General features: G+C 40.4%; 2 protein-coding genes across 6 annotated transcripts; one reads left to right on the top strand and one right to left on the bottom strand.

The window, feature by feature from the left end:
* Window positions 1-720: 720 nt before the first annotated feature.
* ebag9 (estrogen receptor binding site associated antigen 9) lies at window positions 721-7,083 on the top strand. Its single transcript, XM_044208006.1, has 7 exons — window positions 721-1,031; window positions 1,564-1,655; window positions 2,180-2,261; window positions 2,472-2,627; window positions 3,793-3,903; window positions 4,695-4,786; window positions 5,185-7,083. Exons 2-7 carry the CDS (start codon window positions 1,573-1,575, stop codon window positions 5,300-5,302), a joined length of 642 nt encoding a protein of 213 aa, XP_044063941.1. The 5' UTR covers window positions 721-1,031; window positions 1,564-1,572; the 3' UTR covers window positions 5,303-7,083.
* An 831-nt stretch (window positions 7,084-7,914) lies between these two features.
* On the bottom strand, window positions 7,915-20,704 carry sybu (syntabulin (syntaxin-interacting)). Of its 5 annotated transcripts, none has more exons than XM_044208002.1 (8): window positions 20,476-20,704; window positions 15,989-16,035; window positions 15,580-15,766; window positions 14,146-14,346; window positions 12,404-12,503; window positions 12,045-12,194; window positions 10,450-10,605; window positions 7,915-9,784 (listed from the first exon to the last, which is right to left on the bottom strand). In XM_044208002.1, the coding sequence occupies exons 2-8, from the start codon at window positions 16,010-16,012 to the stop codon at window positions 8,584-8,586; spliced, it is 2,019 nt and encodes a 672-aa protein (XP_044063937.1). In that variant the 5' UTR covers window positions 16,013-16,035; window positions 20,476-20,704; the 3' UTR covers window positions 7,915-8,583. The 5 variants fall into 5 exon arrangements, with proteins under 5 accessions (XP_044063937.1, XP_044063936.1, XP_044063938.1 ...); XM_044208001.1 differs by having other exon boundaries at window positions 12,045-12,200; window positions 20,476-20,700; XM_044208003.1 differs by having other exon boundaries at window positions 12,045-12,200; window positions 14,146-14,292; window positions 20,476-20,699.
* Between the last annotated feature and the right edge of the window lie 688 nt (window positions 20,705-21,392).

Raw genomic sequence — 21,392 nt, 5'->3', positions numbered from 1 at the left:
GGTTGATCTGACCTGTTCCGCCCATTTTAATGCCATCAGCCTTGCAAACAGTTCAACAGTATACATATTCAAATAATCTGATTGATTCTCTTTTCCACAAACCCCCATCATCTGCTTTCTCCGCTTAGAAAGTCCTTAACCCAATTGAAAACTTTCCCTCCGACTCCCATTAAGTGTAATTTGATCAGCAACATGTCATATATGCTTTGTCAACATCAAAAACACTGCTGCCACTGTCTCTTTATTTACTTGAACTATTAACTTATCTCTTCCTCCAGACACAACACTGGATCCTCAGTAGACCCACATTAGCCTCTCATTTACCATCTGTTCAATCAATTCACAGATGTGTGATGTCAAGGCAATATGTGCATGGTTTGCTTCTTGTTTCTTTCTTTTAGGGGAAGTAAATTCCGCCAGTAGAAAAATAAAGTCTGCTAAAAAAAAAGAATATTGCTGGGAGAAAATACATCATCCGAGGTGACAATAAAAATGCACTAAGTCTATTCCTTTCTTGTTTTGATGCACCTTCTCACTTGCATGTGTTGTGATAGTTAGTTCAGACCATACACTGTATATAAATAAATACATATAATATCTTGGTTCGGACAAAATTCAAAGGTTTACAATCGGAATTACACTATGGGAATGACAAGTATTGTCGCTCCCCCAATTTCCGATAGTACCTGAATGCAGCAGGGCCACGCTGTAAATTACTTCCCTGTTCCTGCTCCTCCCAGCTCAAAGATGGCAGCCATGGGACAGAGATGAGAGACGACATAAATTTAGGAGTTTTGTCATGAAACCTTATTGGGATGTACAGCTGTTACATGCGTGGTTCTGACATGACAACGAGATCATTTGTCATTGCCAATGTGTCGTCTTACGAAGACAATTAAAGGATTCAGAAATACCATGTTTTCCTGTGGGCAAAGCTAGCAAGCAACGGTTAGCAAATAAATGAACTTGTCTCTTCTGCCATACAAGAAGAAAGCAGCTGCTCTGCATACGGTGTATTGACATCTTGCAAGGTGAGTATCTATTTGTATGATAGCTAAGACGTCCAAAAATCAAATGTGGACTGAAGACATAATTTAGTTGCGTTAATTTACCATAAATATTGGTATAACTTGTATGATATCTCACGTTAACCTTAGCCCTATGGTGAAAATTGCGTATTAAACAAAAGTATAAATATATCATTATAATTGCATTTATTGGTGTTTAACTATGTTTATTGCATCTATTGTTAAAATTTGCATACAACTAGCCAAGTGTATCCGTGTACCCACAAGCAGGGTAACGTTAGCATTTTAATAAGAGGCTAGTGTCACGGCTCTCCAGATTACGAATAATATGAGTGGTTGTTCATATACGCCAACACATTTCTTCTTGAAGACTGACTCCTGGCCAACTATTCTCAATTTCATGCTACCCTGCAAAAATATTGGTCTACTGGAGACTTGCTTTACTACACATCCTGGTGCTCTGGAGCAAAACAAGACACACATGTGCATTATTGTAAATCCAAATGCTAATATTTTCTCTTTTCTTTCCCACCAGCATTTCATTATGGCCATCACTCAGTTCCGCCTTTTCAAGATCTGCACATTTCTAGCCAGCTTGCTTTCTTTCTTTAAAAGGTTGATATGCAGGTGAGCACAAATGAACACCCCCAATACATACTATTCTCCTTTTATGAAGATCTTGTCAGAGCAAAACTACTTTTCTTATTGGCAAACATAAATACATTGAAAAACCTAACCTACTACCTTTTTGAGAAATTGACAGGATATCCAGGTAAAGTTTGTACACATCTGATCCACAACTTAAATAGCAGTTTATTTAAATTAATTTTAATTTCTATTGCTTGTTCGTCATACTCACTACCACCCACCATGATATGTTTTGGTGGAAGACCAACCAGATCATTGCTTGGTGGATCACGTGCATGCTGATTTACCACTGGAATCTAGCGATTCAGAAAGGGTCTCAGTTCATGTTCCAAGACATGTGCATCTGTAATGCTAGAAGAAAATTAAATAATCCCTGTCAGAAGATCAATCTCCCTACACCAAAGAGATCTGACATTAGTGTTTGATAACAATGTTCAGTTTCTGCTGTTTACAACATGAAATGAGTTCCCTTTGACTGGTCATTTTATTGTATTGCTCTGCAGGAGTGGAAGGGGCCGCAAGCTCAGTGGTGATCAAATAACTCTCCCGACAACAGTGGATTTTTCATCATCGGTTCCAAAACAGGTCAGTATCACATCAATCAACAGCACCCGCCCTTAGAAGTTCAGAGCCTAGCGTTCAATGTGTGGAAAGGCAAATAACAGATATGATCATTGGACAAATATTCTAAACTTTCATGTATTTGGTTATACAATTAAACTACACAAACTTGTGCTCTTGAATTCCATGTATGCATTTGACTTCAAGTATTATTTTATTGTCTTGTCTGCACAGCCAGAGATTGAAGAATGGAGCTCTTGGGATGAAGAGGCACCTACGAGTATTAAGATTGAAGGTGGCAACGGAAACCTTTCCCCTACACCCAGTGAGTTAGACGAAGAGCCCGACTACTTCAAAGACATGGCCCCCACCATCAGGAAAACACAGAAGGTATGTCCACAGACATTGCAGATGATCCAGGGAAATGTGTTTGTTTGCTGTCTTTTTAGATAATATGATTTTAATCTCTGCACATTCAGTACGGACGCTACTTCTTCATGTGTTTGCCCTAGCTTATCACAAAGACTGTAGTAGGGGTAAGTTTTCTAGCAATGCAGGGTTTCTCCCAGGAAATTCTTTAGCCAAGGAGGTAAGCCACCCAGATCTTGACACGTCTTTTGATCAACTTAGTTAGTAGGTGACAGCGCAAACAATAGCCACACTCATTAAATATGTGGCATTTGCTGTTTGAAATAGTGCATATGGTCTTTCTTCCCAAAGGTGAATGTTTTATTTCATAGAAGTGTATTGATTTTTATGTTGTTAGTAGAGTTGGTCTTGGTTTCAGGCGAGGTCGCCCGCCTCACCTTTAAAACACTGTTACTCTAATGTACACTTTGTATCTTGTTAGCCACCAAGCTTGTCACCAGCATATCCAAGAGTCAGATGGGTTTTCTGTAGAATTAAGAAAGTGTTCAAAGCTGTGATGTTAACCACGAGGACAGAACCTCTGCGATACTGCATTGTCATGTTTTCTATTTCTAGACATGTTACAATAAATACCCACGTACAACGATGTGTAAATAACAGTTGTTTTTTTTTTGTTTTTTTGTTTTGGAAGGCGTCTTTGACAGACCTTGACTAGTTACAGTATGTCCTCCTGCTTCCAATATTTGGGCAAAACTGGACAAAGCACGCCTCTGATCTATCTCTATAGTGGACACACAACGTTAAAATGAATTTCAACCCACTCATGTACCTCTTGATAAGACAGGAAATAACCGAGTTTCCCAAAATGATGGTTATTCTTTTTATAACAATATCAATAAACAAGTAAATGTTAAACTAAAATCATCCTGCTATGATAGACTATATAATAATATGAGTGTGACCATAATGCACTAAACTTGCATTTAATGTTTATCAAACTTTGATTGAAATATCAGGTTAAACCAATGAATGAAAAGTCATCTGAATACATATATAACTTCATTGTAATTTGCTTGAATTTAGTCAAATGTTAATAGAAAAATTACAAAATCTATGCCTAGAATGGAATTGTAATGTGTCACAAAGTGCTTCAGTTTAAGTTTCAGCCCCTGTCTCTCTGTTTCAGATATTGCTGAAGAAAAGGGAGCCTTTGAACTACCCGGTGCCTGACGGCTCAGCAGGTTTCTCCAGCAGACTGGCAGCCTCTCAGGATATGATGACCTTCAGTCCACCCTCAGTAAGTACAGACAATGTGTAGAGACCCCAGTCTTATTCTTATGTATGTAGACTAATTGTTATATAGCCTGTATGTTACTTTGCAAATGCAGATTTATCGGGTGTTGTTAAAAGTATTAATGTGGGAAAGTTGCTTGGATATGAAAGGAAAGTAAAACTTGTTGTGCAACTTGTTAAGCTTGAAAAGAATTTTGTTAAAGCTGCAGGAGGCAAGACTTGAATGTAAGAACACACCCATATTATCAGTCAAAATGACAAAGTGAGTCTTCAGCAAAGAGCATTATTTCACTTTTTATTCATCCTATTGGTCCGAATGAAATTATGGTGTCATTTATGGATATTTTCCAGGCCCATAGAAAACAACAAATCAAACCTTTTTGGAATTTAATAAACATTTAATGGACCAGAGATGTAAAAATGAATTTTCCTTTATTTTTCATAAGAAACTAGCTTGTGACAGATGTGTTAAGACAGTTTTACAGTAGAAGGTCAATCACTAACTCATCTCCCTGTGGTGCTTGCATATTAGATTGCGCAGTCATTGCAACCATTGCAGTTAAGGGGTAATTAACTAAATTAGGACATTGAGTTGGAAACTAGTAGAGATGCAACAATATAAATTGTACAGTGAATCTCTAGTAAAGCTAGAGGAGACATCCAAAACAACTGTATAGTGAAGAGGTAATATATGATGTAAAATACTTTGGTCTAATTCAGAAATGATTGCTCTTGCAATAGATTAGCATAGTTAGCATCCTCATGAATGTAATTGTAAACTGTCCTTTTGTACAGGCTGAACTGGGAGAAATGGACAACTGGCAGGGGGATGCTAATGCCTGGGAGGATGAGTCTGATGCTGCCTGGGAGGCAGAGGAGGTGCTCAGGTAATATTTCAAGAATGCTTCTGTGCCTATATACAGTACATAGATTTTTCATTTGAGCATTGTGTGTTTTTGTATGTAAGATGTCTGCAAACATACAGTATTAGTATCAGTGTATAACATAATTGTAACACTCAGGACTTGGTCTGCTCTTCTCCTCATGGAAAGGTAGATTTTGTTGAAAGGAAGATACAAAGAACACGTAAAATAGGCTTCCTGGCTACTTGAGGAGTGTAGATTCACACAATGGCCAGTAGGTGACAGTGTATGCCATTATTACAACACATAAGAACAAGAAACAAGATTTTGTTTTCCCCACTCCCAACTGACCTAGCTTCCACTGATGTGCGCTGTAATGACATTGCTTGCAATCGTATGTTTGTTTTGCCTTTATCTAACAGACAACAGAAGATGGCTGAGCGAGAAAAGCGCTCCATGGAGCAGCAAAGGAAGAAGATGGAGAAAGAGGTTCAGAGGATGATGAAGAAGGAGCAGAAGATTGCCGTCAAGCTCTCGTAACATTTTAGAAATGCTCAGTTTTGAGCCAAAGGGGTAGGGGGGGCAAAGACACTAAATAATTCGTTATTATGTCTTTGAAGTCATCAAACCGGCAAGGATTATCACCCTACATTACTTATCTGTTAGCAAACTATCCTCCTCCACCCTGTTTCCACCAGCAGCCATTTTAGTCTGTTTTCAAGCTGCAGCAGTGTAAAATGCATCATCCTTGAGGGCAGATAACACACCTGGTGTACTGGCTGTTCATGTGGCAAGGTCATTCTGGTTTTCAAGCGATATTTATACAATCCAGTTCATCTTAGGTTAAAGGTTAGATTCAGCATTAAAAGGCGCCATTTAGATTTGGATTAAATCTGTCAGGTAGGGTAGAAAAATTTTCAATTTTGGTTTTTCCCAGGAACATTTGTAAATAAACAAGTACCTGTGCTACCTTTTGAAACTCAAATAGGGAGTGCAATTTCTTTTCTTTGTCTTATTTATAACCTCAAAGGACAAAGGAGTGTAATTAATTTTAGGCATCACTGTATACCAGTGACATCCCTTGGTTTGCTTGATTATTGGGTTTTTATATTTATGTCTTTCATTGTCTGAAAACAGATTTTTTTTCTAATGAATGTTGCTTGATATTTCACATTATCTCCCTGTGCTGTGCAGCCCTTACTACACTGGAAATCTGCATTAAAATGAAGGCTGAAGATTTTCAATGTGAGTATGGATAAATGACCATAGACTAGAATCTAGCCCAACTATAAATGTTAGCTGTGGGTTCCTATGGTAATCTCATGGCTACTGATCTGCCATTCATTATCCTCCTTTGTCAGCTTTCCATATTGAAGGAAAATATCCAGTGATCATGGCATTGATTTTATTTTCCGGGGGGAGGGAGTGTTACTTTGCTCTTAAATAGTTGATAGGCTCACAGCGCAGACGCTGTCTTTATAAAACATGGATCACTATCACAGTGTAATCTCAGACTGGTTACCTTGGCCAATAAGAACATGAAAAATATTAATTACAATTCTTGCTTCTTTTCTCATCTGAAAATGCAAGGCTAACAGTTGAAATGAATGGTTTTGACTGAGTATCCTGTTATGCATCATTATAATGAAATTACCAGTCAGTGTTAGAAAAAGTACTAGTGCCAATAGGCAAGCTGTTGTCATGGAAACATTTGCAGGTGAAGAAAGAAATATGCAGACATGATACAATATGTCTCTGGTCTATGACATCTCATAAATGACTTGGCTGGAGGTGAGGGAGGCAAATTTCTATACTGACTGTTACATTTGGAAAAGCTCTGCAAGCTATTTGATGCTTCTAAAGAAATACTGGGTTAATGTTATCAAGCAATGATTATTGACACACTCAGGTGCTGATTCTGTTAAAACTTAAAAGATAAAATGACTGATTGGTGCATGATCATGTTGAAGATTTTAAGCAGGTGTTTATTTTAAGGGAATTCAAGTACATGGATTTGTGTTTTCTTTGGAAATGCTCTTTTCCCACCTTTTTTCATTGAGAAAAGCTGCATGTTCTGTTTTGTCATTTTGCACATTTAAGTTTTCCAAAAATGAATCGCAGAGAACCCCTTGTTCTTCACCCATTTTTTATCATCGATGTGTAAGACTTCATGTTCTAAAAATTTGTCATGGTTGAGCATAAACCAGTTCACATGCTCAATCAATCCAGAAGGTTTGGCAGATTGTATGCCTGCTGTATTAGTCCTACACAGGTTTTTAATAAAATTATTTGATTCATACCTCTAGAGGTGAATAACTTTGGTCATGAGTCTGCTGATGTGTAATTTAGGAAACATGATGTGGTAGAGGTATCATTACAGATTGATGACTGCTAACTTATGACATTCCCATTACCCTCAGCTATAATGTTTAGTGCTTATTAGCATGCTAACACGCTAAACTAAGATGGGGAACATGGTAAACATACCTGCTAAACAGCAGCATAACTGTCATTGTGAGCATGTTGTTAGCATTTAGCTCTGAGGACCACTTTACTTAAGTACTGCCTCACAGTCCTGCTAGCATAGACTCTAGTCTTGTTAATATCACATGTCAGACACTACAGTGCCCTTTAGCCTGGATTGATGGACAGTTGTCATCACTCATCTGACCCCCATCATAATGATGTGACTCCCATCTGTCTGGGGACACTGCCTGCCTGCCAAAGCCTCTGAGACTGACCTACTTTCAAAAAGGGAGAATGCACGTCATCAGTCTTCAGAAAGGGAAAAAGCTGTTTGGGTGAATAACAGACAGCATTTTATAGCTGCTGAGAGATCTCAGTAAAGTGGATCTAATGCACTTTACATTGTCAGCGCCGCAACCCAAGGGATCTCTGAAAAATGCAGGCTGGGAAAGCTTTTACGTAAGATGAGCTGTCATGAGAACACCGCTTGGTTGCACTTCGGTTCACTCAATTTTCCCTTTTATTAATTTATGTGAACATCTTGTGCAAATGAAAAAATTTGGGCTCTCCCAGTGTTCACTAGCATTTTAACAGAAGTCTTACATAAAGACAAAACTTTAAACAATTGTTCCTGTTCACACAACAAACCTGTCAAATTAAAAATGTCACGAGTCACAACACGTGGCCAGACTTTATCATGCTTTAATAATAAAGATACGAGGACATTTGATGTAAATCACCAGTATTGCACATAGTTCAGGCACATAACAAGTGTCAATTGCTTCGAAGCGTCAACTTATTTCTATGAACTAAACACAGGCTGTACCGAATAAAGCTTTACTCCCAGGGAGAAAAAAACAAACAAAAAAAACACTTCACAAAACAATAATAGTGAATCACAATAAAGCTTTGGCTGAAGATTTAAGGTTTCTTTTTGAACAACGCAAAACTGTTGAATTTTCAGAACCCATAAAACAGAAACTAACATTCAATCTTGCATCTCCTAACAATCTCATCCTAAGAACTTTGTTCCCCCCCGCCAAAACACAAGGACAGCTAGGGACACCACCGGACAATGATAACACATAACCATCTACCCAGATGATCAGTTTATACGTGTAAATGTTAAATAAATATATAAATAATCCCCGTTAAAAATAATCCCTTTCATGTCACCATTTTGCTTCAACTCATGGTAACTGCACAGTGCAAAGTAACAGTGTTGGAACCAAAATAACTGCATTGATCAAGTGTTTAACAAATGCAACGAATGTCAAATACTCTTGAATACTCTTGAAAAGATGCTTAAGTGCTTTTAATTCAAGGTTAGGCGTGTGCATGCGGGGTATAAGCCTTTATGCATCTGGCCTGTGAGCGACGTGACGAAGAGAGTGCAATCCCATGATGCAACAGCCCCTGATAAGAGCAGCAATGTTGTACACCGGAGCGCTTCCGTCCACACCGTGCCGCGAGTACAGCCAGGCCACCGTGGGTAGCACTGGGGCTGCCACTGCGACCAGATCCACCAGGAAGCTGTTGCTCCAGTAATGCTTGCCGACCACATCCAGTCCCGGTGACAGATAAGTTTCCTCCCCACTGACACCAAAGTCCAGCTCCTCCATGAACCTTCGGCTCTCTGCATGTTCCGAGCAGCACATGCCGGAATCGGTGGAGGTGTCGGGGCTCTCTGGGGGAGCAGGACTGGGCATGCTGGGTGGGGAAGGTGTCAAGTCGGGGAGATTGGCTGTGGTAGAATTGGAGGTGGGCAGGTTTGGGAAGCCCAGAAAGCTGCTGGAGGCTGACAGAGCTGTGTCCCCTGCTGTTGCCCCGTGGAACTTTAGCAGCTGGAGGAGCAGAGCCTGCAGGTCTGGAGACATGGGCATTACGTCGGTCTGGATTCCTTTATCTTCTATGTTCTGCTGGGAAGGTGTGCTTGAGGAGATGGTGACAGTGGTGGAAACTGCATTTGGTAGAACTGGTGGGGATGCAGTAGATTCATCAATCAACTGTCCCTCTTCTGACAGCGCCGACACCCCAGGCCCAGACTCGGCCTCTGCCCTTAATTTACCGCCAGCGTCCTGAATGAAGTCCACCGCAGTGGACATCAAGACCTGCTCCAAAATGTCCGCTCTGTTGGCCATCTCATCATTTACCAGCAGCCCGCTGTCCGCCATCGCCTCCGCCCCTTGGTCTCCCAGCTCCATCCCACCCTCTTCCTCCCCCACCATCTTCTTCCCACCACTATCAGGGCTGTCACAGATGAAGTCCAAGGTGTTTTCGTCTTGGAGGTTGGCACCACTCTGGGCAAGCTCCATGCTTTGCAGCAGGGACTCCAACTTCCTGTTTTGGATGTTTATGTCGATGAAGTACTTCTGTATTCCCTTATCCTTCTCCATCAGGCTGCTCTTCATTGTTTCCACCACCTGACGCAGCTGTTTGATCTCTTTGCGAGCCTCTTTGAGGGACAGCTGAGCCTCCACCCGGTGACACTCTTCTTCAATCCAGTCTTCCCTCATTCTGCTGAGCTGGGCCTTAAGCTCCTCAATCTCTGTCTCTCTAATAGAGGGAAAATGTCCAGGGTTACTTAAGGAATAGTTTGACCTTTTGGAAAATGTGCTTATTCCCTTTGTTGCCGAAAGTTATATATGAGAAGATCGATACCACTCTTAAATGTATATGCTAAATATGAAACTACAGCCAGCTGCCAATTAGCTTAGCATAAGAATACAAGCAGCAGGAAGTAGTGACGCTCCTTGGCTGTAGCGAGTGCAAGGATATTTAAAGTTTATGACAAGAAAGGCTTAGATATCCAGCTGTTTTATTTACATCTTGTGGAATGTTTTTGTTAGCCGGCTAGCCATGCTAGCTCCTGCAGTGCATGCTTACAAGCCTTTCCACACAAAATCTGGTCCAACTGTACCTCCGAAGCTCACATTATTTGTTATATTTGCACAAAAACCAAAAAAGGTTAAAAGACAGCATGTTGTGTTTTTAGGTGAGATTTAAAAAGTGTCCGTAGGCCAATTTAGGATTTTTGGACTTTTGGACAGAGCCAGGCCAGCTGTAGCCTCATATTTAATAGACATGAGTGGTATCAGTCTAATAAAGCCAACTCTTGGCAAGAAAGCAAATTGTATTATGGATAATATAATGCAGAACTATTTATAGGCTATGGTATAATACAAGCACAGGAGCTACTGTGCTGCTAAATCTTAACTAACCTGTCATGGACTCTATTCTCAGACTCCATCAGTTTGGTCTTCAGGTGTCTGATCGCCACTTCCTTCTGCTGTAGAGGGGTGAGATACTGCTCGGGGTTCGGGGGTCTGACGCCATGGTTGTCTCCACAGGAGTGGTAGCGGCCCAGGGTTGCTCTTCTGTTGGCCAGAGAGACGACTATGTTGGTTAAATGCAACGTTTACCCCTTTAGAATCAATATTATCCATCAGTTCCCAACTAGACAATTTGAGGCAACAGCAGAAAACAAACCAATTTGCCACTTAAAAGTAAAAAAAAAAAAATAAATAAATAAATCAATCACTCCCTGCAGGCAGTAATTTGTCTGAGAGAGTGCTGTCAGGGCAGATGCGCTCTGAAGCCTGGAATTAGTCTGACACAGGATTACTGGCATGTAGACTCGGGGCAAAATACCCTAAAATGCTGGTTTATCTAAATACAAGCAGAGTCGGCAAGAAACTTACTAGAAAAAAAAAAACAACAAAAAAAACTTCCCCACCTTCTTCTAGAAACGAATTGCATTAGCATTCAAATGTCCTTTGCATGTCCTATGATGAGTGTTTTATCATGCTCAAAGAACTGAAAAGGATTCTTGTTTTTTTTTGTAGAGGATGAGTGGGTGGATTTGGAGAATATGCAAAGCAGCATGTAAGCCCCTCTCTTCCACTAGCACAATATCCTAGCAACCTAGGATAGTTGAGGCTTTGATGCTAGTGCTCTGCATCCCTGCCAGAAATAGAAACAGCCCAGGAGAAGGTAGCATGAGAGGGGAAAAGATACACTTGGCTAGGCAGAGGAAATGTCTTAAAGTGACAAGAATGGCGGGTTATAATGCATTAATGGAAGCTGTAAACTTGAGATAAAGAGGGCAGATTCTGCTACTGTATAAAAACTAAAGAGGCTGTGGGTTGAATGTTTGTCATTTATACTGCTGAGAGGATTTTTAGGCTAAACCTCATGCAGGGCTGAGCTGCCAACAAACATAAAGCATAAGAAGTAAACCTTCCAAGTAATACGGAGCCTGGAGCACCATGTCAGAAATTCATGATGGTCCCAAACACTTGATTTTCAGGCTACAAAAAGTTCACAAATCAGTTCTGCCATTCTGAAATATTTATGACCCTGTTCTCTCCTCCAAACCAAGGTGCGTTCATCCTAATCCAGTTAGGAGTCAGCTGCATTCAGTAGGGTCACTGCCTGGGTACCATTTTCAGACATTTGCTTTATTAAATCCTCATAATCCCAACCACAGCCAAATCATGACCGATATAATCCCTGACGGGTGCAAGAGAGGAAATGATAAAATAGTCTGAGGTTAATCCAGCCACCCACTCACTCATCGTTATGCTGCACATTGCCTGAGCCACAATCCAAAAATCTCTCAAGTCTCCAAAATCCTACTTGCTTCTACCTCAAGCAGGGAAGGTTGGATTTGTAACGAATCCACGTGGAGAAATGTGGAAAGGTTAGACATGACCAGGAGGTCACAACTGAACAACCTTTTCTCCCTCAATTTTAAAACCACAATCTTTGTTCTGTGATTATTAATAGTGTATGATTTGAAAGCCATGTTTGGTACCTGGAGGTGGGGCTGGAGTTGCAGCTGCTGCTGTTGGTGGTTGAGGAGGCAGCTCTGGGAGGAGTCCTGTAGGGAGCGTAGAGCTCTGCATCGCGGTTGGCTGTAGGGCTCCCAGCTGGTTTGAACACTGGGAGCGGTCTGATGTGGGTGCTGCGACTTCATAAAAGAAAGCATTAGGGGAAAAAAAAAAAAACTAAACAAAAAAAAATTCATTGACTTAACAAAAAAAAAAAAAAAAGGATAAATGTAACTTTTAATTCATGAACAGTCCTGTTTTAGTTCTTATTTAGCTATAACTGTCTTAGTCTAGTAGTGACCCAACAGACCATACTGATGATACAAATATATGAACCGCATACCTGCGTGACGGAGCTTTCTTTCCAGCTGAACTGAAAGTAAGGCTCCCCCTGGTCTTTAGACTGCCTGTGCTGCTGGAAGAACTGAAGTCTGCCTCACTACCTGCAGGGAGAAGCATCACCGCATTAGCATGCCAGCAGACTTCAAGCGAGACTATATAACTTTTGAAAGGTGATCCAACACAAGCTTCCTCTTTAAATGAAAAGTTGAATTCATTAGAAATAAAACACTCTTGCTCAATTCAACACACTCAGGAGTTTTGCTGCTGCAGTGGTGGCTAATGTTAACTTGAGATAGATATTAAGTCAGTTTGTTGACTTTAATATCTCTATTTATGCTAGTGTCACACCATATTTAAGCAGATGACAGCTAAACATTTCACTGGTTGTACACCATAAGTAAACACATTTTACTTCACCAGGGAACATGTTTGTTGTTTCCTGCTTGTGGTCCCATTCCACTCACACTCTATGGTTGCTGTTCAGAAAAAGTTATAGACTTGCTTTAAACCTCAAAGCGCAACATTTAGCCAAACGTGAACACAAATACACACCGTTTTATCAATGTAAACACATTGGGCATTTGGGTCCAATTTTACTGTTTTCCTGACTGTTTATACTAGCCTCTCTCCTCTACTAGGCCTGTTAGGATCAAGTGCAGAATCAAACAGGACTATCATGTTACAGTTTCTGTAAACAGGACTTCCATCAAGTCTCACTGATGGAAGGACTGAACAGATAGCCTAAAACAGATACTCTCATACAACAGCTTCTGGATGGGCTGCTCCCCATAATCTCTACCCTTTGTTAGACTAATGTGAGTTTGAAGATAGACAGATAAACAACCTTGTGCTTACAAATGCCATTAACACTCCACAATTAGTCAATAACATCCAGTTGTTATGTGTAACACAATCTGCTCTACTCAAATGTTGCAAGACAGACACTGTATATAGAAAGCCTCAGCACAATACTGAAGCCTAGAACATCACCAGTTTAATTATTTAAGCAGAGAAAAACTGGTCACTAAATGTTGTGCTGAAATTATTAAAGATTCTATTTAAAGCCATACCTGAGTAGCATCTTTTGCCATCAAATAAAACCATATTACTGTGTCCAGTGATGACTGTGACAAATAAAACTGTTCAAAACTAAGTGATCCTTCACCACTTTGTGAGTCAACTGAGGGTCTGTGCACATTCAATCAGTGTAGTAACCTCCTGTTAATCAGCCTAATTGGCTAAGCTCCCAAACCTTTTCCTCAACCAATCAGCTTTCTTCCTCATTTCTCCTTCCCCAGATTAAAAGAGAGGAAATTAAATTGTTTTTAATTTAATTGAGTGCACTGTTTCTAAAAAATATAAGCACAGATGCACAGACAACAATCCACTCCAGTTATTATTCTCATTTTAGGCAAGCAGCTGCTTCCCAGCCAGTGTTTGTTCAAGTCAACATACCAGGGAATCTGCTAGCTGTTGACATGTGACAAATACACAGTTACTGTACTTTGGTCTTTGGAGAACCACTGGCATGCACAAGTATATGCTCCATATGCAGTATGCTGTATATAAGTCTGTGCATGTAAAACTTTTTTAATGAGTCAACACACACACACACATCAGATTATTTCCATACAGTATAGGATCAGATCATAATAGTGCAGGCCTAAGGTGATTTTAAATGTTGATTCTCATTCTGCTTTGTTTGGAAAAATGTTTAATGTTTATCTCTGTATTCTTCTTTACCTCTGGCTTTCATGGCCGACCTCAGCTCCCTCTTGTGCCTCTGCACGCTCCGTGGTTCGCCGCTCCACTCGGCCATCACCCTCACCCTCTTCACTTTGGTCTTGCGCTCGGGGAGTATCGGCGAGCCGTGGGCACTCTGCTCTGAGCCTGACGGGGTTTTGGAGGGGGACACAGACTGACTAGTGGGGCAGCCGGTGTCATCTATTGTAAACAGGCACATAGACAGTAATAGCCAAGAACAGGCAGCGCAGGGCATGCAGCGAACACAAGCAGTCAATCAGAGCTCAAGGTTCAGCCTGGGTGTTATCTGACAGACAGCACGACAGCTTTCACAATGGCTTGCCACTTTCATAAAGTTGTTATCAAGTGGTTGTTGTGTTGTGGTTTACACAGTGTACACACACACACACACATGCACGCTTACTGTACATACACACAGGCATCTTTTGCAGTGTAATTTTTATCTTTCATTTGCTCTGTTTGTTAAGAAAGCCACTTTGGGTGAACATAAAATAAACATAACTAAGTGCTTTTGTTTGAGGTCATATAATCCAGCATGCTGTGCTAGAAGAGGAGGTAAAATATTATCCGAATCAAAGGTTTCATCCAGTGGAGGAAATTAACTAAGTATATTTACTCAAGCACTGTACTGTACAATTTTGAGGTCATTTTACTTTACTTGAGTATTTTCATTTTATTGTGCTTTTTACTCCACTACTTTTATGTGAGTTACTTTGCAGATTAATATTTTGCATAGTGCAAACATCATCTTACTCTGCTCTAGTAATTTGTGTCTATTATTGAGTCCTAAATGTCTTATCTTCTTAAAACAAGTGGAGAAATCTGCCATATCGGTGAGTTAATAGAGAGTTTTATGCATTTTCTAGAACAAGGTGACATTTTTCTTGATTCTAACCCTTCTTTCAAGATTCTCACACTAATTTCTAAAAAGTTCTTGAAACAAGTTTATTTCTGTCAGAAACAAGTTGAAACAATTAACTAGACTCAATATTTTTTAAGACTTATTTTAGAAAAGAAACACAATATGATCATCATATAAAACTGTTAAAATCAGCTCCACCTTGATCAGCTAAAATAATAATAATGATAAAATGTTATATATTACTTATTGTGCAGAAGTGCTGTCCTGCATAATGAGTACTTTAATTACATTTAGCTGATAACAGTGCTGTATTTTACTTAAGTAGGATTTTTAAGGCTGGACTTTTACTAATGGAGTATTATTTCATTTTACTTAAGTAATGGATCTGAATACCTCTGCCACCACTGCTTTCTTCACACATTCAGTAAGGATTTTATATTTACCCAACCAACAAAGAGCATTGCAACACAATCTTGCACCATTTTGCAAGTCTCTGAGGCTTTTTTCAGGTATGAACTCAGCTGTCCTCAGATTGGAGCTGAACTTCTTACCAGAGCAAAAGCTGTTGGTGCTGATGGTCCTTTTGGAGTGGTCTGAGCTGATGTCACACTCCTTCCCCTCCTCCTCTGAAAAAGGTGAATCAGACAGAGGCGAGCCTTTGTCCTTTGGTCGAAAGGGATGGAGGACCAAACGTGGGATGCGGCTGCGGGGGCTTCCTTTCTCCTGTGACTTTTTTTCCTGTTCGAAGCAACATCTGTCAGAGCTGCAGGCAGGGATGTAGCCACCTACCTTAACTCAGTGTACCTTATTTTTAAATTCATAAAAGACTGAATTTTGTTCATGTTGGTTGTTTGCCTTACGATGATAACTGTAAGGTCACAGTTTACCCATCTTTTTCTTCAGACTAATTCAACATGCAGAAATCTGTCACCAGTGACCAGCAGCAATGATAAGACTCACCTCATATTCTTGGAACGGTCCCATTGTGCTTCATGTAGCGTTTTCCCCTGATGAATGAAAAAGAGGAGAAAAATCAGGTGAGTCATTTTTTTCTGTGGACTGTGGATGTGGCAGCGTTTTGACGTGGCGCTCAACAAGGGCCCTCTGTCTGAACTCTGTTACGCCACTAAATCCCACCCACCACCATCACACACATTCACACACATCCTGCCTGGTACAGATGGCACAACAAGCCCAGAGCCAGCCGTGACCAACACACACCAAATTTATGACCTTATGAAACAAATTCTACACGTCACCCCTAAAAATAAAAGTCAAGTACCTTTTTAAATCAGAATTTGTAGTTATTTAATAATCAAATGGAGGCAAATGAATTCAAGAGCAAAAACAGTAAAAAGGTTAAAAATATGAGATAACAAGACTAAGAGTCTATAGCAATATTAGCGGCTCAAGCACAGCTAAATGCTAATGTCAACATGCTTACATGCTCACAATGATAATGCTAGCATGTTGATGTTTAGCAGGTATATGTTAAACATATACCTGCGAATCAGCAAGTACAGATGAGGTTGGTAGGAATGTCATTAGCTTTGCAAGTATTTGATCATAAACCAAAGTATTGGATAAACTGAAATTTTGACCTGAAGATGGCCCTAAATCCAATAGTTATCCAAATATTTCAATAGAAACCAAGATTGTTGACCTCCTGGTGGCGCTAAAGGAAAAGTCTGGGGATCACCAAAGTCATTAGGATTCATCTTTTGGGGAACATGAATGTCTGTACAACATTTCATGGCAATCTATCTGATAGTTGTCTAGATTTTTCAGTCAGGACCAAAGTGGTGGGCTGACCAACAGACAGACATTGCCATAGAGCGCTGGCATGGCTAAAAACAGTAAAAGAGATAAGACAAAAGCAAATTTATGAAACAAATAGATTTAAAATAACTCAATTAACTCATCTGCTTGTGGTTTCAAAAAAGTAGAAAGTTCAGAGTCTACACAGATACAGCTATAAAGAAGAAAGATTGGTATTACTCCTTTCATATTCTGGTTTTTCATCAAAGTCATCCCAGATTAAGATGATCAGACGAAGCACAGTAATAGATGAAAGATGTCCAACTTTAGTATATCACTCTGCTAAGCAAAAATACACTAACTCTCCTCATCAGCCTTCTGTGCCAAAACTGTGGGGCTGCCTGCTAAAAGCTACAAAGTGCTTCTATCATTGAGGTATATTAGATGATGGAGCGATATTATATCCTCTTTTTAAAAAAGTAGAAATGAACTCTTGTCTAATGCTGAACTTTTTGTTTTGTACATGTACATTTAAACAAAGAAGAAACATATTTTATTGATGCTTTGAAGCTAAATAATGCAGAATTTCTCTCATGCTTGAATAAACTTTATACAATCACTTCACTTCCTCTTGCCTGTTGACTTCCTCTCAACGTCTTTGCCTAACGGGGTCAGTTGCGTAAGTGCCTATGCGCCCCCCCCACTTTTTTTACACTGGGAATGATGTAATCGACCCCAAGGCCTGTGTGCTGCTGTCGCATCAGTGAATCTGAACCTGTCTTCCCTCGCTTCATCCAGATGGTAACTTTTTTTAAATTTTGGCTGGAGATGTTAGTCTTGCCTTGATCATCTCCCCTCCTCCAACAATCCTCCATCAATAACAGAATAATATCAGCACTAGACCTAATATAAGCCACGTTCCCTATATGAGCAGCCTAGACTCAAAATCCTCTTTCTTCAAACCACCGAGGCCCAAAGAGGAGTGCAAAAATAGAGCAGAGAGTCGTGGGAATCAAACTCCACCTCCTTTTATCAGACTCAAATTAGATTTGCGTTCTGGGTGGCCTACACCACCTTGCCTACTGTTTCACTTGTATTTTCAGGCATCCACAATATCATCATACTGTAGCAATGCACAGCTGCCTGGCATGCTGGCACAGCAAAATCGGATTATAGGCACCAAGCAGGGCAGAGCAACCAGAGCCGTGCCCTAGCAACAGTCTTAGCAACCAAGGGAAAAATGCTGCACGAACGACTCCAGCTAGATGGGGCCAATTATGTGTAAATCTGCAGTAGGCTGTAGTGTAGGCTTCTGCTGCTCATCCTAAGATGCTGCCCTTCACTCACAAAATATCTAGAGTGTGCCGAGGCCATGTGCAGGTGTTCACCATTCAGCTGTACTGTGTTCTTCTCAGACTGAATGAACATTCTGTCCTTGAGCCGGCGTGTGTAAGCTTGGGGAGCTTCTGTATATACTTACTATTGACTTACATTTCAGCTGTTTGTAGCATATGATTATGGTATATTTTGGAATTTATATGGAATATTTTGCTTTTTTTAAACAGATTTTCTTATGAGGAGTGCAATAGATCACATTTTTAAAATCTAACACAAAGAAAACAAACTAAAGATAAAGACAAGGGTGTAAGCCATAAAGCCATGATGATGGATGTTTTAAAGAGAAATCCTCCAATGAACTCAGAATGATTATGTACAATAGTAAAGTGCTAGAAAAGAAATAAGAACTGAAGCAAATGAATAGGAGGAGAAATAATTCAATAAATAGGGTGTGGTTGAGAGGAGAGAGGTGTGAAGGTTTTTTGCTTAGGAAGCGACATTTATAAATTCATGCAACTACAAGCAGCCATTTGAAGGAAATGCAGGAGGGCAGTAATATCAAAATATGAAGAATAAAGAGTCAGAGATCAGCTGACGTTAGCGTCCTGGAGCCAAACCATTCAAACTGTTTTAGAATCATCTCATATTATTTGTTCCAGTGCAACACTATCTTCCTTTGCTAGTGTCCCACTCAATAGCTTGTAACCTGAAACCCTGAGAGGTGTTTGGATACAGACGCCTGCCCATGCATGCTCTGCTACCTGTAGTTACTATAACTAGATTTGAACTCTTATCTATGGTGACATTTTGCCTGTTTCCACTGCGTTCGCTTTTGTTCCTGTTCTGAACTAGCCCCTGTAAAGTATGTATTTGGTCCCTCCACCCAGATCCGCTGCTTGACTCCAGACAATGTTGATTGGCTACCTACTGAGCGACAGGCTAAGCATTATCTAAGTTGCAAACACAGGATTTTCAGCTCTCTTAAGCATGACGAACAACCAAACTACCTGTGTAAGGGTCACACAATCACTGCAAAAACTAATCCAAACACAAGAGTGCCCTGATTTAGGAAGTGGATGTACTGGGAAAGGTAGATTTGGATAAAAGCTGTCAGTGGGATGCTGAGATAATGTGTACATGACTGGTAAACAAGTCTTTAAGCCTCCTCTGAAGCTATTTCCCTTATCCAGATGGTCTACTTTTAAAACAGCATGGCGTGGGCGTGAATAATAAATTCCCTTAATCCGTCCCAGTCTATGTGCTTTCTAATGCTGATCGTGCACATGGACTAATGTGAAGCTGTTTATTCCGAATTTCCTATTAACCCCATGATGCACTCGGCCCATTTGTCCTGTTCACGTGATTGTTAATGAGGTGTTGAGTTGTGTCATTTCAGTGATGACGACATTTGATGCACACTGATGAACTCCTAAGTGACAGACTGTTGCACAGTTTTGAAAGGCGTGAACTTAACTGAGCATCTATGTCCAAACGCTCTGTTTTTTTAAAATTATTATGTCAAGCAGGAAATAATTGTACTGAAACCAACACCAACATTCAGATAAATGGTTTCCTGATGTTACAGAAGATGTTTATTAGGCTTGTATCATATAGAAATTGCAGCTGACTGCTTTTGATGAGCCCTAGAATCATTATCTGTGTTGTAGCACAATATGGTTCCACATAGGACCTTTATGGTGCTAAAAATACATTAAATGGTCATAATAAACTAAATGTAACAATGTTTAAGAATATCAGCCATTAAATAGAACCACTGCTCTAACCAAGGAACCCTTGAAAATGCCCTCCCATGTGTTTACATGTTTACATGCCTTCCTTTGTTTTCCACACCACACTTCAAAGCCATTTTTATTGTTTCTAAAGGCTTATGACATATTTGTGTCCTGATATCCCCTGATAATGACAGCATCTTCTCCCACACTGCCTTCAGATGGCTTGTATTATATTTTATTATGTTATACCCAGCAATGGGATTTTGTTTTGTTTCATCTGGCGCCCCCACAGCTGCTGGGGATGTTTTTCTCAGGCGTGGAGATTCCTCTAGAATAAAGGCACGCGAAGTGCGACATAAGCTGTAACCAATAATGATGTAAACATCCATCTTCAGACCTAATGTGTCCACCTTTCACCCAGCAGCCCCCAAAACATGTATGATGTGTGCGCACATTTGGATGACTTGACAAAAGACTCGTTCCCGAACTTGTAAACAGCTCTTCCTCAGCCCACCTGCTCCCATCCTATGAATACTTCCATGTGTTTTTTAAGCTAATGGTAATCGTGGGCTGGTTTGAAATATTTTTTCGTGAAAGGAAAATAAACGAAAGGCTTGCCTGGATGTCTGATGGTGGTTCCTCTCAGAAGGATGCGCGTCAGGCGGTGAAGCACAAAGGGTCGTTCCGCTGCTGGTGCTCCGGCGGTGCCAGTCTCCGCTCTGCTGTTTGGATGTCGGGTGGAGGAGAGCTGTGTGCAGACTGAGGACACACACGATTGGACAAGAAGCGAGACCACTGACAGTGCACACACAATATGACTCCCATCCCAAGTGGGTTACATAATGCGTGAGGCATTACTTAGTCACTGACTCCCCTCCATCATATAGAGCCATAAGCTACAGGCTGCTGTACATGTAGGCTCTATGTGCTGACGTATGATGTCAATTTAAATGTATGTTGTCCCTATGTTTCCTCTAAGACTGCCATTTTTACATATGACATATGCCTCGATACATTATTCATAAATGAACAATATATGAGTATGGACTCATCGCCAAATATCATTTTATATTTTAGAATATTTATTGTATTTTAACAGTTCTTGCATGGATTTGTGAATTATAATATTTCCTCAAGGCTAAGTTGCTGACTGACTCACATTACAATGACGCCAGCTAAAATGCCCAGCATGACATAAAGGCCTAACATATGTTCAACACGCGCAGGAGGTCTATGTGTACAGTGATGCGCACGAAGCCAAATACAGTCTGTTGACTTCCTCTCAGTGTAAGAGCGAGTTTGCTCTCCATGGTGCTGAAATCAGGGAGGTAGGCGCTGCTCCTGTCCCAAATTACATCCAGTCATATACAGATTCTGTCATGTAAAAACATCAAAATGCTTGCCCGAGCAACTGCGCCACTGAATCAAGTAGGGAAATGAGTGCAGAAACCCGACTGACAGTCACTGTAGCCCAGAGGAATCAAATGGTGTCATGCATCTTTCTGAAATAACGTGTTGGCCATACGGTAATGTTG

Source organism: Siniperca chuatsi, linkage group LG9 (assembly GCF_020085105.1).
Source record: "Siniperca chuatsi isolate FFG_IHB_CAS linkage group LG9, ASM2008510v1, whole genome shotgun sequence".
Taxonomy (NCBI): Eukaryota; Metazoa; Chordata; class Actinopteri; order Centrarchiformes; family Sinipercidae; genus Siniperca; species Siniperca chuatsi.
This window is presented reverse-complemented; position numbering and strand designations above follow the sequence as displayed.